At 39.6% G+C, this 15,944-nt stretch overlaps 1 protein-coding gene across 3 annotated transcripts in view; it reads left to right on the forward strand.

Annotated features, from left to right (window-relative positions):
- Knockout (Stork-head domain-containing protein knockout) overlaps positions 1-15,944 on the forward strand; it is a 235,492-nt gene that overhangs the window by 149,216 nt on the left and 70,332 nt on the right. For all 3 annotated transcript variants that reach the window (XM_076762167.1, XM_076762165.1, XM_076762168.1), the window contains one exon: positions 4,968-5,222. In XM_076762167.1, coding sequence (XP_076618282.1) covers positions 5,022-5,222 — 201 coding nt within the window. In that variant the 5' untranslated portion in view covers positions 4,968-5,021. The remainder of the gene's footprint in view (positions 1-4,967; positions 5,223-15,944) is intronic.

Below are 15,944 nucleotides of genomic sequence, written 5' to 3' on the forward strand. Positions count from 1 at the left end.
TTTGGATACCACGAGTAGTGTCACTTGTAGTTTAAAATAGTCACTCAATCTTTTAGAACATCCTTAACGACAGATTTGAAACTTCAATTAATTTGACTGCTGTTCAGTACCCCCAAGTTAGAATTCAGGTGGCCTGAAGTCGAAGAGTTTGGAGATCTCAGCTTCGAGACTGATTTCTTTTTGCAAAAATGGTACTTGGGGGCCCAAAAAAGGTGAAAGTCAAATATGACGAGGTCAGGTGAATATGCTCAACATTGAAATGGTTTTGGCGAGTTATTTTCGCGATAAGTGGACACATGTTGTCGTGGAGAAGACAGACATGGTCGCGTTTTGCGGTTTGCGTCGGCCAACTGTTGGAGTTGAGCTCATGGCGGCTGTCACGGTGGTGTCAGTTAGAAGTAACTCGAAACAGAGCATTCCCAGCAATAGAAGAGAATCTCTGCTTTCCTATACACCTGCTACTATGATTATATTTTACATGTATGTAATAGTTTCGTTTGAACATGGGTGATTCTGTTTGTTCTTGCAGACGCTATTACTTCTATACAATCCCTTGACTTACGATTTAATTCTAAATAATTTTTCGAACGTATACTACTTAATTTTGTTCAAATTTGTTCGTACAATGAATGGCCACGAAAAAGAATAGATTTGTTTTACGAATGCCTCGTGAACGTAGAAATGTGTCGATTTTAATATGCAATACTTAGCGATGAGTGAACACATTACATATTAGATGTTTTTTCATTTGAATTATATTTTTTTTATAATCTATCAGAGTTAAAACATTCTGTACTAGCATATTAATAAAGAAATCTCATATTAAGACAAGCTCTCGTCCCCAAGTGACAATGTCCCTCAGAAAATCACGTTTCTTAGTGCCTTTGGCGAGAGATCCAAGTTGACTCGAGACTTTTCAATAACCGAGCTCGCGAAAACAATTGCAGACGGCCGTGTTGGAGGGTCGTTGTCAGTTGACGGGTAGTGGTGTTTAGTTTGGCTTTGAGGGCGGCCGTGAGTCTTCGTCAGTGGCAGATGGACGGCTAGAACGGGATCAGACTCTTCTTCCTCGAAGCGTTAAAACCAACGGGACATAGTGGAATACTGGACGACGTTGTCGTTGAATGCAGTGTACATATTGGTTGCGGTGGTTCTTGCTGAACGGCCTTGCAAGTACTCGTAGTAGGCGATAGCCTGTAGATACGGTTGGTCGATCGAAACCATGATTGCTCAACTCGTAGTAGCAGTCGCCTTATGTATGCCTCGGGCAGAAGCTTCGAGAACATTCTATCACATTAGAACGTAAAAGTTCCCACGTGTGTAAAAAATCGAAAACATTGCAAGACTTTCTTGGCAAACCCAATAATTACAGAGTTATTGGCCGCTCGAATGAACTAGCTGGGTAAACCGTAGATAGTGGTGGGTACCCCAAACGCTGATCGATAGATCGTTCTTGCTAAATTTCTGGGTTCGTTGATTTTTATTTTCCGTGACTTCAGTGTTGTGATATTTCTTCGACTACAAACTTTAGATGTTCTTTTTTTTAATTTGAGGAAAGGGATATCTTTCTCAGAAAATACAAAATAAAACATGTTCAAAGATGATATTTGACAGTTCGGATTTAAATTACTTGGAAGTTGCTTTAAAATACGTTTTACGATCCCTAAGGTTTCATTATAAAATTTGATTTAAGCAGAAGATGGTAATGTAATAGATTTTCCGGATTGGTGCAACATATATGTTCTCTGAAATATAATGTTACATGCTGTTAAGTTACGTGACCCGCGGCGATAGCGTGACGATCGCGGTCGTTGAATATTGCATTACTTTACAACGTGCCAAGGCACATGTTCCAAAATGCCTAGTCCTTTTCGCGAAAATGGAACGTCCATAAATTTGGCACGGTAGTCTGGCAATTACGGTCGCATCGAATTGTGGGGCCTGAAAGGAATCAACGAAGTAATCTCGCGTCTTTGGCGGGGATCCAAGGCGTAGTCGATCCAGACAATTCCATTAATATAGTGTTGCAGTTTGGGCTCTATCGAAGAAATTGGTGGTACGCCGGAATTTTCTCCACGAATATTTCGCTCGATCGATGGATAATATTGCCTGTTATCGGAAAAGATCAGTCACCGTAAAGATGTCTGAACAGACTTAAATTATTTTATTCATACATTTTGACCATTTATTATACAAGCGTATAATTCCAAGAAGGTTCAATTACGTAATGTTTCTATCGATTAATTTTTCGGTTCATACATATAATTAAGTTTCATTATTCAATCTGTGGGCATAATTAATTTTAGACTTCCAATATAACGTGTATATTTTTAAATAAAAATAATTTAAATATGCTCCAATTTTTTAAAAGAAAAAGGTAAAGGTAACATACCCACTGTTACGGATTTATTTAAACGTGTAGGTATCGTTCAGGTTCTCTAGACTGTGTTGCGAACTTTGTAGATTAGCAACGATCTCTTTTCTGTATTAAAAGTTTTTTAGCGACTACGCTTATCAGCGATTACATGGCGGAAAGATAACGCGGCGAGTTCACCGCACCGTTATCCCGATTCGCAAAAGTCTCATGCGCGAGTAAGTGTAGCCTCGGCTTGAGCAGAATGGACAGAAGGAGCGCTAAAGCACCACTTTGCATTAGTTACATTATTCCAAGTGGTTCGAGCCACTTCAGAGATTCCCGTCGTTCGACGAACATTGTAGCTCGCTTAACGTTTAGAGCAACCGATGCCGTTTAAAGTTAATTAACGTCACTGTGAAACACTTTGCGCGTAAATCGACGCGTAAAAAGTTCCGAGTCTAAGAAATATTCAAACGTATCGAAAATTATTTCCTTTTCTTTCTTTTATAAATTTGTAATTTGAACTAATCGATTTGAAAACAACGAACGTAAATTATAAGAAAATTCACAATTCATTTCCAATAATTTTTACAGTTCGTAGAAATCGTTTACATAATGTGGAGTATATTTAGATTTCGATAATTTGATATGTTAGTCGAATGTTGAAATCCACAGTGTGTATACACCCTGAAAGAGTAACTGTTTTATGGTATTTCAAACTCCTATACTCTCTCAAGCTTCGATTATTTTCGCGATAACACGTAGAATTTAATTTCTTCGTAGTAATCAGGCTTCTAAAGGAAGGTTGACGCTATCAAATGTAGTTGGTGCGAGGAATTCGCGTTCAAGCGAGGATGAAATTTACTAAAGTATTCGAAACACTCGTTGCTAATGAGACACGTTCGGTTCTACCCTTCGGTTCTCGCTCCTCGTTTCCTGTGAGCCATAAGGCAACGTCACGTTTGTCTTTATTGTATCAACAACTACCAGGCCGGACCATCTAATTGATTTACGCCACCCTCAGTCATCAGCAGGCTGAAGGAATCTTATCCGCGAAAATCCACGTGACCATTGGGACGCGTCTCGAGAAAAAGGCACGCGATGAAGGGGAAAGACGTGGCTGAGTAGAATTATGTAGGAAGGGAACATGATTGCATCAACGCGAAGCTTTTAACGCAGGAACTGTCGGAAAAAATTGTTCCTCCGGAGACTTGATCTTTTCTAAACTTTGTTACAATAGATATACAGAAAAAGAGACAAAACTCTGATGACTTTGCGTCTCGACAAAAATTATTATTATAATGACAATTAATTTTGTCTTTAACAAGTGCAATATAAAATGGTTCCAAATTTGTTGTATCTTCTTTTAATATCTCTATAAAATTAATATGAAAAATATATGTGATAGTAAGAGGAATACTTTTGTAATTAGGTTTCGAGAAAAATGTCCTTAATATATAAATTCTTGATGATTTAGATTATTCAGAGCATGACACTACCGATTACATCATCATATCCAATTTTAACATTTCGATTCCGTTGTTGAGTCCTCGTCAGAAACCAAAGCGGTTACTAGATATAAAGTGTAATCTTATAAAATAATGGAAGAGTAAAAGTCACTTATAATTATGGTTATACAATGTGCATTGTATAATACTGACAACCGAAACTAATTACAGTTTCTATTATTTCCACCATAATTAGTCGTCCACATTTTTGCAGAATTAGTTGGTTGTATATACGCGGATTTTCCATGGATAACGGTCCAATTATATGTGCGGAAATTGAAACGAAAGTAAAAGTAAGAGAACATGTCGTAACACATGTTTCGGCAATGTCGGTTGCATCACCGGAAATATAAATGTAGAATGGGGACAGTACAGAACGACGTATAAATCATCTACAACAGAATGTAATGTTCAAAATAGAGTGACTCCCTAAATTTTAGTATTTATAACTCATTGCTGGAAACGAAACATTTTGTTCGGGTTTAAACAAGCATATTTTACTTATTATTAGTGATCGATACGAAAACAATTTGAACTTTATAATGTTTATAAGATTAAATATTTTGTTTGTAATGACCCTTAATTTCTTTCTAGTTAAACATAAGACTCTTGAATTTTAACGAGGCTGTAAGAATAAGTTCTATGATAAATTATGGATGTCTTAGTTTCCAATTGTTTAAAAACTAAGTATCGTTTTCGTGGACTGTTTGAGGTGTTTGGTACGTCAGTTTCCTATGTCTAGAAATATCCTCGACATTTGTTCAAATTGTACAATAAAAAACAGAAATATTTAGTAATTCAATCGTGTACCTTTCTAACTAGACAGCGGATCTTTATGCAAATTCATATTTGTATCAATAGAATGAATGAAATGGGAGCTTTATACAGGGTTGTCTCTCTAAATTTATTTTTTATATATTTTTCCATATTAAGCGCATTTTGTAGTTTCTTGAGAATTAAAAATTCCCACAAGTGCATAAACATCCGCAGTCTATTTATAACATTTTTACCAACTATCAGTGTTCTTTCGTTCCAAACAATTTTGCAAAGCATCGTAAGTTAAAAATCAAGAGGTTAACGTCTCGTGTTTGTTTTCTGTTCAGGACCCGTGATGCCACCGCCGAGTCGTCGGAATCGTTAGAAACGGGCCGAGAAAAATGGCCTCGATCTTGGGAGACGGAACGGGCCCCGGAGGCTCGGGACCCTCCCGATGCCTCTTGCTCCTTCAAAGGTCCCTGGCGATTCAGCTGACCAGGGGTCCGCCTCCTCAGGTTCTGAACGCCAGCCAACGGGAGAGTCCCAAGGAGCATCCAGCCGACGAGATGTGGATGTACGATAAAGGTTACAATTTGTTTCAGGTGAGTCGACGTGCGCTGCATTATCGTGGATTATCTAGGCTGTGTGTACGTAGCCGTGTGCATTCCCTTCAGCTGGCTGGTACGGGGGGCATTTTTCGATGTAACGATCTGTTACAACGTGACTACCGTCCACCCATTATGCGGCGATATTCTTTTCATTCGAGGGCAAACACGAGTGGTTACATGGCGACACGGGTCGTTGCAACAGCGAGCCGGGGCACGGTCGTTCGACTTAATCGCGGTATTTTGTTACCAGCCGGCGGGATTATTATTTTATTTATCGTACGACCGTACAAGGAGGGGGAGAACTGGAAACTGGAGAATTTTCCGGTGGTAATTCTCGGCGAGACGCGGTTTCGGTGACGCGAACGACACGACCGAAGCGCGAACGTGTCCCTTCGTCGAGCGTTCGTTCGTTTTTACAACTCGTCGTTTCCGAAGTGAGATTGGCGTTGATTGGATGCACCGTTACGCCGGAATGAGACAATATGAATTACGAGCAATTTCGCGAGGCAACCTTGTCGGAGGGATAGGACGAAGCAACGAGTTAAGTGGCGGACGTTCTATAGTCTTGCTAGCTATACGACGCGTCGTGATCCTTGCAACGTACATTTTTTTCTCCCTTTTAATTGTGCGCGAGGCATGGGCTGTCGTTACGGGAAAGCCACGCGGATTTCGTACGAAATTTATTTCCGTGAGTCTCGACCTCTGTCGGGCGCGATCCTGCATACAATGAAGCGAAGCCTACGATCCTGGGACGTCTATTAAAATACACGTGTACAAGTGTCGCCGTGAAAATCATGGCAGAGAACATGGCTAGACCGTAGTGCGCCTTATTTCATGTGAAACGGATACACAGGCCCCATGGGTAGATCGTAGTGACTTTTGTTTCGCGTGCGTTTAACACGTTCGCTCCGGTGGGGGACACGCATGCCCCGTATCGCACCTTTGTTTCGCGCAAGCCACATTTTATTCAACGTTTGCTCGATAATATTCGATGTATAACTCCATCAGGAAACGGTGGACATATTTTCCTAAAGATCTATTTACTAAAATAAGCTGAGAGTCAGAGTGTTATATTATATAATATAATATTACATTGTCATACAGTGACAAAACATTTGTACATCTACGAATGTAGAAGATACTACGTTCAAAGACAAAAATACAAGATAACATTATCTATAGCGTTGATGTCACAGAAATATATAGAAAACATCCTGAAATATCTAAAAGAAACCAACACCTACCATAAAATATAACTTAAAATATTTGTAACATTTTAATATATAAAATAACTTCAACATATATTTTGAAATCTATACGCAAGATTCAATAGCATATAGAAGTATCGAAGCAAGTCCTTTTTATTGTCTTTCTAACAAGAGTTTCTGGGAAAGAAAATCAACTAGGTTAGTTTCTATGTACTCTGTGCTTTCACTGTTAAAAACTCGGTTGAAAACTTTGACGTCCTCTCAAAGTAAGAAACGACTTCGCACCCGCGACCGACAAAGTAAGCTAATGGGTTAATATCACGTGAAATAACATCGCGCGTTGAAACGCGTACAGCCTTCGTTTCACGTGTACACGTGAATCCGTGTGCATGTGGAACAGGGGACTCCGTATCGAGAACAAAAACTCGCGCGTGGGCGTCATTTACTTGACTAACGAGGGACGTCATCCGTTACACGCTGATTTCGATGAAACTCGGCGTAGCTTTACGTCAAGAACTATATTCAGAATATTCATCCACCACTATAAATATACTTCATTTTGTCCCAAATCTGAACTTTATTATTTCTCATTAAATTTTATAAATTCTTTGTACATTATTATTGTTAATTTTGCGAACTTATACAGAATTATTATTCGGTTCAGAGAAGAATTTCATGGCCCCGAACGAGGGTTGACGAAATAAATTGGAAATTATCGATGACTGGGTTAGCGTCGAAATCAGGTACAATAGCCTAGATTCCGTTCCTTTTTCCGGATGGTTTATTCAGGGTTGCCCGGCAAAACTCGCGTTGGGAGTCGGGGGAAATAGAATTCGGACACGCCTTCCAACGGGAGAGTGCCCTTCAGTTTCAATGAGCTCTCGTTAGGGGTTGGGGCAGCCCTCCGGGGGGAAAGTTAACCACGTCTGCTCCTCGTAGCAGAATCCACCGAGAAAGACACAAAGATAGTAGTTCGGTTCATTCCCAGGAGTTCAGAATCGTGACAATGGCATCTTTGTGCTAGTCAGTCCGATAACCTACCATTTTGTTACCTTCTTCTCTTTTAAATCGTACGCTTTCGACACCTGCTCCGAAATAAATCCGCCAGCTCATCCATAAAACGTTTTGTGCGCTGGTTTTGTGCAATTTTAGGGTCGTAAAGCTTACCTAATCTCGAAGAATAGTTTACTCCAAGTTATAAACGTTCTTTCGGAAGCAGACGTTGAAAGATCGTTGAAATATCTCTTTACCTTGTACCGAAACCGACAAAGGCGAGGGAAATCCTATTTTTAGAAATCTATTTTCATTGGAAGACTTTGATGAATTGATAGTAAACAGGTGCAATGATAATACACAAAGTACAGTTGCAGCTTGTATTGTTTGTAACCTCTGGGTGTGAAACGATGTTTGTTTAACGTTGGAACTGTACGCTCCGGTTACGAGTTTCGAGACATATTGATATATTGAGGCACGTGTCTAATTAACGTCTATTTTACTTGTTAGAATTAATTACCTGAAAACAATAAAAAGCAGCAAGAAAATCGTTTGGAACACTGAAGACAAAGTTTAAATTTTGTAAATTAAAATGCAAAGGCTTGTAGAGTCACGAGAGATTTTGAAAGCCAAAACTCAGTAAATTGTTAAAAAATTTGAAGTTTTATTCATAAATAATTGCTAGCGGAATCTACAGAGAAAGAAGAAAAATTAAATTGTAGATAAACCGTGGACATTGAGCGATAGCGTTCATGGTTCTCCGGTGCCTAATTTGCGTCACAAATCAATTTAAATACCAAAGGTAGCGTGACTATCAGCGACGCGATTAAACACTGTAAACCTTTCAAAACAGTGCGAAATGCATCCATGTTCATCTGATAAGGAAACATAATTTCTGTAGTGCCGGGCGAATCGAATCAACGCACTATAAACGTCAAACTAATTAGAGTCGCTGTAGAAACGGCCGTAGTTACGTTTTATCGTTTCACAATACGCGGGGCCAGTTTATTTATTGCCTCGGTTAATTATTGTTCGCCACAATCGACTTTGAGATACCATCAACGTCCAACGATCGGGCCGCCTCGAACGCTCCGTCTCGTTTAACTTCTCTTCGTCGTTGCTCCGCGTTCCATTTAGAATATTGTCGTTAATTCCGGCCGCGTTTAGATGGATATCGGTTAAATCTAATTGCACTTTTGCTCGTAAATTCGGTCGACCGCGCAGGACAAACTTTGGGACAATTAGCGTGCGCGATCGTTCGATCAGGAAGAAAAAACGTGTTTGTTGAGACAATAACCTCCGGTCGTTTTAAAAACAAGAGCATATTGTAATTAGTAATATCTGTGAAATGGCCGTGTATGAATTTAAACCTGTCCCAGCGGAGTGAAAGCGTGACACAAGAGCGTAACGTTGCCGCGTCGTACGATATATTTTACTGAAACGCAACGGGACTCGAAAAAATTAGTGGCTTCGTAAAAGGATATTGGAAATTCAAATTTTGATGCGCATTACCTTCGTATGGGTTAAAAATTAAATTCCAATTTCATTAATATTCAACGTATCGCGATATATCAAAACAGCGATTATTTATAACCGAACGCTCGAAGCATTCTGTTTTGTTGGGCCAATAAAATCAAATTTTTTCTTTTACGGTTTGAAACGTACGATAAAAAATTTTGGGTTTGTCTTATTTTTACATTCTTTGATACCAGGAATTCGAATATTATTACGTAGATCTATCTAAACGTCTTTTTCGGTTTAAAATTTATCTTGTTAACAATGACGCGTCGCAAGGGGGAAAATCACAATCTACAGTTTATATAAGGGGTGAACGGTTCAGTCAGGGTCGAGATAACTTTTGGCGATCAATATCAAACCTAACTTTATTTGGTACCAAGAAAGAAATTTCAATTACTTCATTTGCGGTATGCGAATTTAAAAAATTGAAAAAGTGTATGATGAACATGCTTTAAACTTGAGAACGTGTCAAAGGTGGCTTTAAAATTTCCGAAATGGTGGTTGACCAACAACGTTCCAAGACTAAAGACTTCGATCAAGATAGAACCTTGTTTAACTGTGAAAGAAATAGCAGAAAGGGTAGATAGTACTAGTGTACATCGATGATTGAAAAGGACATTGCTTATGAGATGGATATTTTTATAAACACATTATAAACACATTGAATTTCAATGCATAAACAACACCATTCCGGTTCACGAGTGGCACCTCGAGTCGTTTTATTGCGGATATTATGCCAGGAGCACACATATCTGCGATACATTTTCCGCTTCAACGTGAAACACGATCTCGAAGCAAACACCAGTACAACGATGCAGCCGTGCATCGCTGGATGCACCGCGGAATCGTGTTACTTCGCGTACCGGTGAGCCTTATGCGGAAATGGATAGTAAACAGAGATAAAATCATCGATTAATATAAATATTGCGGTCAAAGGATCGGAGAAGATATCCTCCTCGAAAAATATATTCGAGTATTTCAGGTTTCCAGAAATTGGCCGCGAGTTTGTTTATCAGATTGAATAATAAGTTCGTTTGGACGATGGTAAATTCATATTTCATTCGCGAGAAACGGTATTTAATTAACGGTGTATCATTGACTTTGCAGTTCTGCGATTCGTCCAGTTTCTGGATATTTATTCATCACGTTCTGAAATATATTTGAGACTCTTTTAGTCGAGAAGACACGTTATCTGCTAAATACATTCCTTTATTTTACGTTTCGATTCGTAAACTCTTGTGTAAGCTGGATTCGATCGAGGGATTTTTTCGATCGACGAACGAATTTAAAATTTGAATTCGTTATTCGCGAATGAAAGCCTAATGTTACCGTACGATACGCGAGTAAAAGGACGCTCGATATCTCTATAAAATTGAGTATCAGACATTGGACCGCAAACGCGTAGAAGGAAACACGAAGCGTTATCTCGTTCCGCGACTTAATTATGCCGCGCATTCGTTATCGATCTATGCAAATGTCCTGATATCTATAATCCCGCACTTCCGGTACGAAAATGCCAGCAGACGTGTGCAGTGATAAAAGACCAGATACTTGCCTCAGTAATGCCGCCGCCGCTATTGTTTATGTACTTCAGATAACAGCTGGTAACGGTAGTTCGGTTAAATTAAACCGAGGATGATGGAACGATCCTTAAATACGTAATATACTCCAGGATGGAATCATAGGACACTCAATATTCGATAATCAAAAAACAATGAAAGAAATTCGCATAAACGCGTGTCTAGATTTTATATTTTTCTTCAAACTACGAGGGCGGATTGAAAAGTTTCCGGAATGGCAATGAAAACGAAATAAATCTATTCTAAATTATACTTTATTTTTCAACCCACCTGTCGTAACATTCGACAGAGCCTAATTTCTCCGTACGCTACTCACGCAAGGAAACTTGATCGCGAGCTTTTACGAAATACAAAATATCCTGTTGAACGTAACCAATTACTTGGACGATTCGTTAGTACGGTGTGCACGTCGGCCATTTAAATGCTTAGAACTTTGTCGGAGTCGTCGAGACGTCGTTCCTATGCCACAGTTCGATAACTCGCTTTGGATGCAAAACACACGCGGAATGTGATCTACGCGCGCCTTGCATGTATAATACGCCATGCGGTACTGTTGCGCAATGCTCCTGTACACAGGTTTGTTCTTAACGCGTGTGGTATCTGGTACTGTGGAATAATTGTGTCCAAACGTTACTTCTGTTTCGTTACTTTATCTCAACGAGATGTGTATTGTTGCTCAGAGATTGCTCAAAATACGACTTACCTGTGTACGAACCATTTAATATATTTAATGCTTTGACTGTCACGTCTTCCATATATGGGTGAGAAGATTTTTCACTTTAGGACTAACGCAATTAATTCTCAAGCTGAAATATTAAACGAAACAAATTTGAATAGGATTCATGAATTTTGGTTACGAAAATAATTGCTAAGACGAATTTAAATTTACGTATGTTAATTTTATATTAGGGTTTTATTTTAGATGACTAACAGATTATTATTATTATATTATTTTTATTATTTTATAGTAGATACATTTGTCTCAAGACAATAAATATCACGCGTCTGTTTACCTGCGTACATACTAACATACATCGCGTACTACCTTGTGATTTTCAGTTATTCCCAACAATGTAGGTTACAATTGTCTGAAATCAAAGTTTTGGTCTGTCAGTCAACGTGTTCATAATAAGCAATTTAGCAGGGGGATTTCTGTATAGCTCGACGAGGCGCCCATCGCCCACAGCGTTAAATTCCCTAGGCGGTGGAAGGTTTCGCGAGCCCATAGATCAAAATGCGTGCAACTATGGGCGAAACATCTTGATAAGACGATAATTTCCGCGAGAATGGACCTCGTTAGGTTCTAACAGGGTCTCCTGGTTCCTGGTCGATTACGGAAATGGTATTCTTGGCAACTGGTAGAGCAAGGTATTGCCCGTTGAAACGCATGTATGACTGGCCGTGTCCTTTGCACAGGCGCACGTGCACGTTGCATCTCTAGGAAGGTCTCTATGGCGCAAGTCGTAAAGATGCGGCGCACATGCGCCCGAGTTCCTCGTTTCCGCACGAGCATTCGCCCGACGCAAAGCGCCGTGAAATATGCATAAAGATAAGGGACGCCCTCTTCAAGGCAAAGGAACTCCTTTGGTCGCTTACGGTGGATTACCAAGCGGAGGACTACGCCGCCCTCGGCGATTTAGGATCCGTTCAGGCTGATACGCCATGAACCCTGTAACCTTTCCGCGGCCGTACTGTCAGTCCGAGCAACAATGCCTCTCGCTGGCGGTGAATACAATAGGGCATATGTATCTCCAGAGGTTTCGCGCGGGGCTTGACAGGATGGAAAAATACACGAAGATGGGGAAAGCTAATTTTATCTTCGCCCTTCTGCTCTTAAACCATCGGAAAGATTTCTGTACTCCCGCAAATATTTGATTCGTTGCAATAATATGCAGGGTGTTCGGCCACATCTGAGAAAAATTTAGTGAGGGATTCTAGAGGCCATAATAAGACGAAAATCGAGAAAACCAATTTGTTGATTGAGGCAAAAATTATTTTTTTAGAACGATTTGAAATTTTTTAATTTCGCCGAAAAATTTTCTGGTCGTTATGGCAGTCAGATTGGGCTACGAAAGTCCATAAGTTGTAAGATCTACCCTTACTATTTATATATACTTAAATATTTATATACACAATTTTATTTTTGATTCATAATTCCATCTGAAATATTTCTAATATCTCTGTACTGATGGTACAGAAAATAAAGAATAAAAATTTGTAACTTTCGTGTCAATACATTACGATTGGAGCTTCGTTTTCGAGAAAATCGACTTTGAAAATTCACTGTAGTTGATAGTTAGATAGTTATAGATAGTTGTCTTCTAATTACGGATGAAAAATCGCAAAATGTAAACTGATATTAAAGGTTCGTCGAACGGAGAACGTACACGTATGTAGATCTTATGCGACTCGCTAGTTTAAATTCGAGAAATGGCACGAATATCGAATGGAATATTTAAATAGTCAACGAGAATACCACTTCCTAAGTTCCGTAGCGGACTTCAAAGAAATGCAAATTACCATGTTCCCGTCGAGTTACCGTTATTACGCTTCAACGTATTGCCTTGGAGACAACTGCTGCAGCAACCGACTCGTAGATGCTGAAGGCAGATACACGGATGACGATTCGGTTCCCGACGATGCACGAAACGGCTCGCGTTGTTTTTCTCATTTGCATAACCGGGCCAAGCGTTTGCAAAAAAGTTTACACGCCGACCCGCGATCTCTAATTGGGTAGTATAGGTTCGCACCAGGTTGTAAACGTACGATATTTACGGATCTTAACAAATTTATTGCGCACCTAAAACGTTAATTATTCGTAGAGCACGAGGATATTTTTATTTCTCGCGTAAATTGATTTTTTATTCAAAATGACAGATCTGGAGCAAAACGACCATTTCCACGATTGAAATTTCTTTTAAATCGCACTCTACATCGAAGACAATTTTTATTTCTTTCGTTTGAAGTTAAAAGTTGGGACATCTAAATATTTAAATTAGTTTCCAAATAAAATTCTCCAATTTAAATCATTGTAGGACGCGTTAAATGTCTTTTTTGCCCGAGAAATACCCCATTAAACCTCTTCTGAGATCATTGGTATGGTCGTCAGCGTCTGTTCGCGCAGAACAATATTTACCTTGCGTTTCCTAGCCGGTGAGCAAGCCGCGAATCGCCGCGAACTGTCCTTAAATGACCGTTATTACGATACGTTGATCACGTTACCTTGAAGATGGCCGATGCAGCAATCGAGCGGACACTTTCCATCCGCATGGCGATTTCTGCCACGAGCATTGCCGCAAAAACACCATGCTTTGTGCCGGCCTTCTCCGCCCATAACCGCAGTGCAACCAAGGATACCAGTTTGTTACATTCACTTCTTTATAACACAACTCGCGGAGCCGATATTTGATTACACGCATTTTCTATCGGTCACGCTTGTCGAACGTTTAGAACACGATACTCCGGAGCAGCGTCGTCGCGCTCGGTGATAGGATCGTAAGGTGAAACATCCACGCAAATTCGACGAGGAATTACAGAGAAGGATTTCTGTATGCAGATCGTACGATTTCCACGCAACTGCGACAAAAAAGGTGTCTCGAGGCATCCGCGATGACTATGCTTCGATCGTAATGGAGTAACTGTTTCAGTAGTCGAAGAATCGAGGGAAAAATAACGTTTCCTGTCCCTCCCAAAAAATGACTAATCGTTTCGACGTTGATTTTCTACCGACCTGTGAATATTAAAGCAATGAACTATACGCTCGTAAGAATTGTGTTAGGAAGATTGCGTTTATTCAAATTTATTCCCCGCTATCGATGGTTATCAATGTCTTGTTCGTTAATGTTTTTCTCGTTTAGATGCTAAAAATAACTTGTGTTCTAGATACGTTCCGTTGATACAGTTGTGTAATCTTAATAGGAAGCCGCGCATCAATATGATACTTGGTCCGTTTAAGAGTCCATCGCGCGTACGTTGTTTTGCCTAATTAATATCTGATTAAACCGTGGCTGGCGGCGGGCTGCTTGCGGTTTTTCTTTCTTGTTTTACGTCCATAAGCGTAACGGTTAGATCGGATAGAGTCGATGGGAGTAACGTTGTTGTACGCGGGGCTCGTTGAGCATTCTGGAGCAGAAATTACGAGCATGAACGGCGTATTAAGGTGCACGCGGAATGACGCGATGTGATTAATGCGTTCGGTAATTCCATGTTTGACGAAGAGATTTGCTGCCAATTACTGGCGACTTTTAATTTCCTCGATAATAGAGCGTCCCGGGACGATGGAAGAAACTCGTGACTTTTCAAACTCGTTTGAATTGTCTTTACATTTTTATCAATGAAGTTCAAAATAAATATCTAATTGTTATTTTAACTTTAATCTATTTGCTTCGTTCCCATTTTTAATATTTTATCCAACTTTCGACCTAACATTTCGTACAATTTTTTCCACGAGTATATTTACCGGTATTTATATTTAATATTTATTGTCGACCCGTATGGGACTTGTTAATCAACATTGTATTGGTAGACTGCGGAAGTTTATGTAAGTATGGTACGTAGTGAGTATGCAAAGTGTATGTAAAATATATGCTACGTATTTACATAAAATGTGCGGTAAATACGCGCTTTCGTATGTATCAGAAAAATCGCACAATTTTGTTTAATATTCATTCGACAAATTATTCAGATATAGTTCAAATTACTATAAACGTTTTTTGTATACTATCAAGTGGAAGCTGGAAAAATTTTAAAGTCTAAATAAGCTTCAATAGAATTTTTAAATAAATTGCAAAAGCTTTATTTCAGCAAGGAATTATTAAAATCAGATAAAGTCATCGTTACTTAAATATACAGAATAAATTTAGAATAAATAAAACTTTTGTAAAAAGGAAAAGCAGATCATCGTTCATTAACTAAAGTTGATCTGTCCGATTAGAATCTTAAGTGATCTATCGATGACGAGAGTCAGTCATTATCGGTCGACAACACTAACAGAGCAGAGTTATAGCGAGTAAAGTAGCGTGGAAGCGAGGAGAGGCCAAGGAGAGCCACTTTTCCTGGGAAAAATGAAAAATTGAACGGAAATTGATCCATTTCACGGCGCATTGTCGTTCGATAGACCTTCGGATCCGGCCGTCTCGAATTTTAATCAGTAGCCCCCCCCCTCCAGTGCTTGTGTGGGCACGCGGCTTGGGAACATAAATCACGATAACATAATTTATATGCTAATACCGCGAGCGGAGCGCGCGCGCGTTCGCGCGAACGGAATGCAGGGCGGGAGATCAAACCGGGTGTAACTACGTACCCGGGTACTCGACATAGGCGTCTGCTTTTCTGTATTTTCATCCATAAAGAGCAAACAAAAGAAGCACAGGAAACGACAGAACTCGACTTTCGATGCAACAAATACCGGCAAGTTC

Source organism: Colletes latitarsis, chromosome 3, assembly GCF_051014445.1.
Source record: "Colletes latitarsis isolate SP2378_abdomen chromosome 3, iyColLati1, whole genome shotgun sequence".
In the NCBI taxonomy this organism is placed as follows: domain Eukaryota; kingdom Metazoa; phylum Arthropoda; class Insecta; order Hymenoptera; family Colletidae; genus Colletes; species Colletes latitarsis.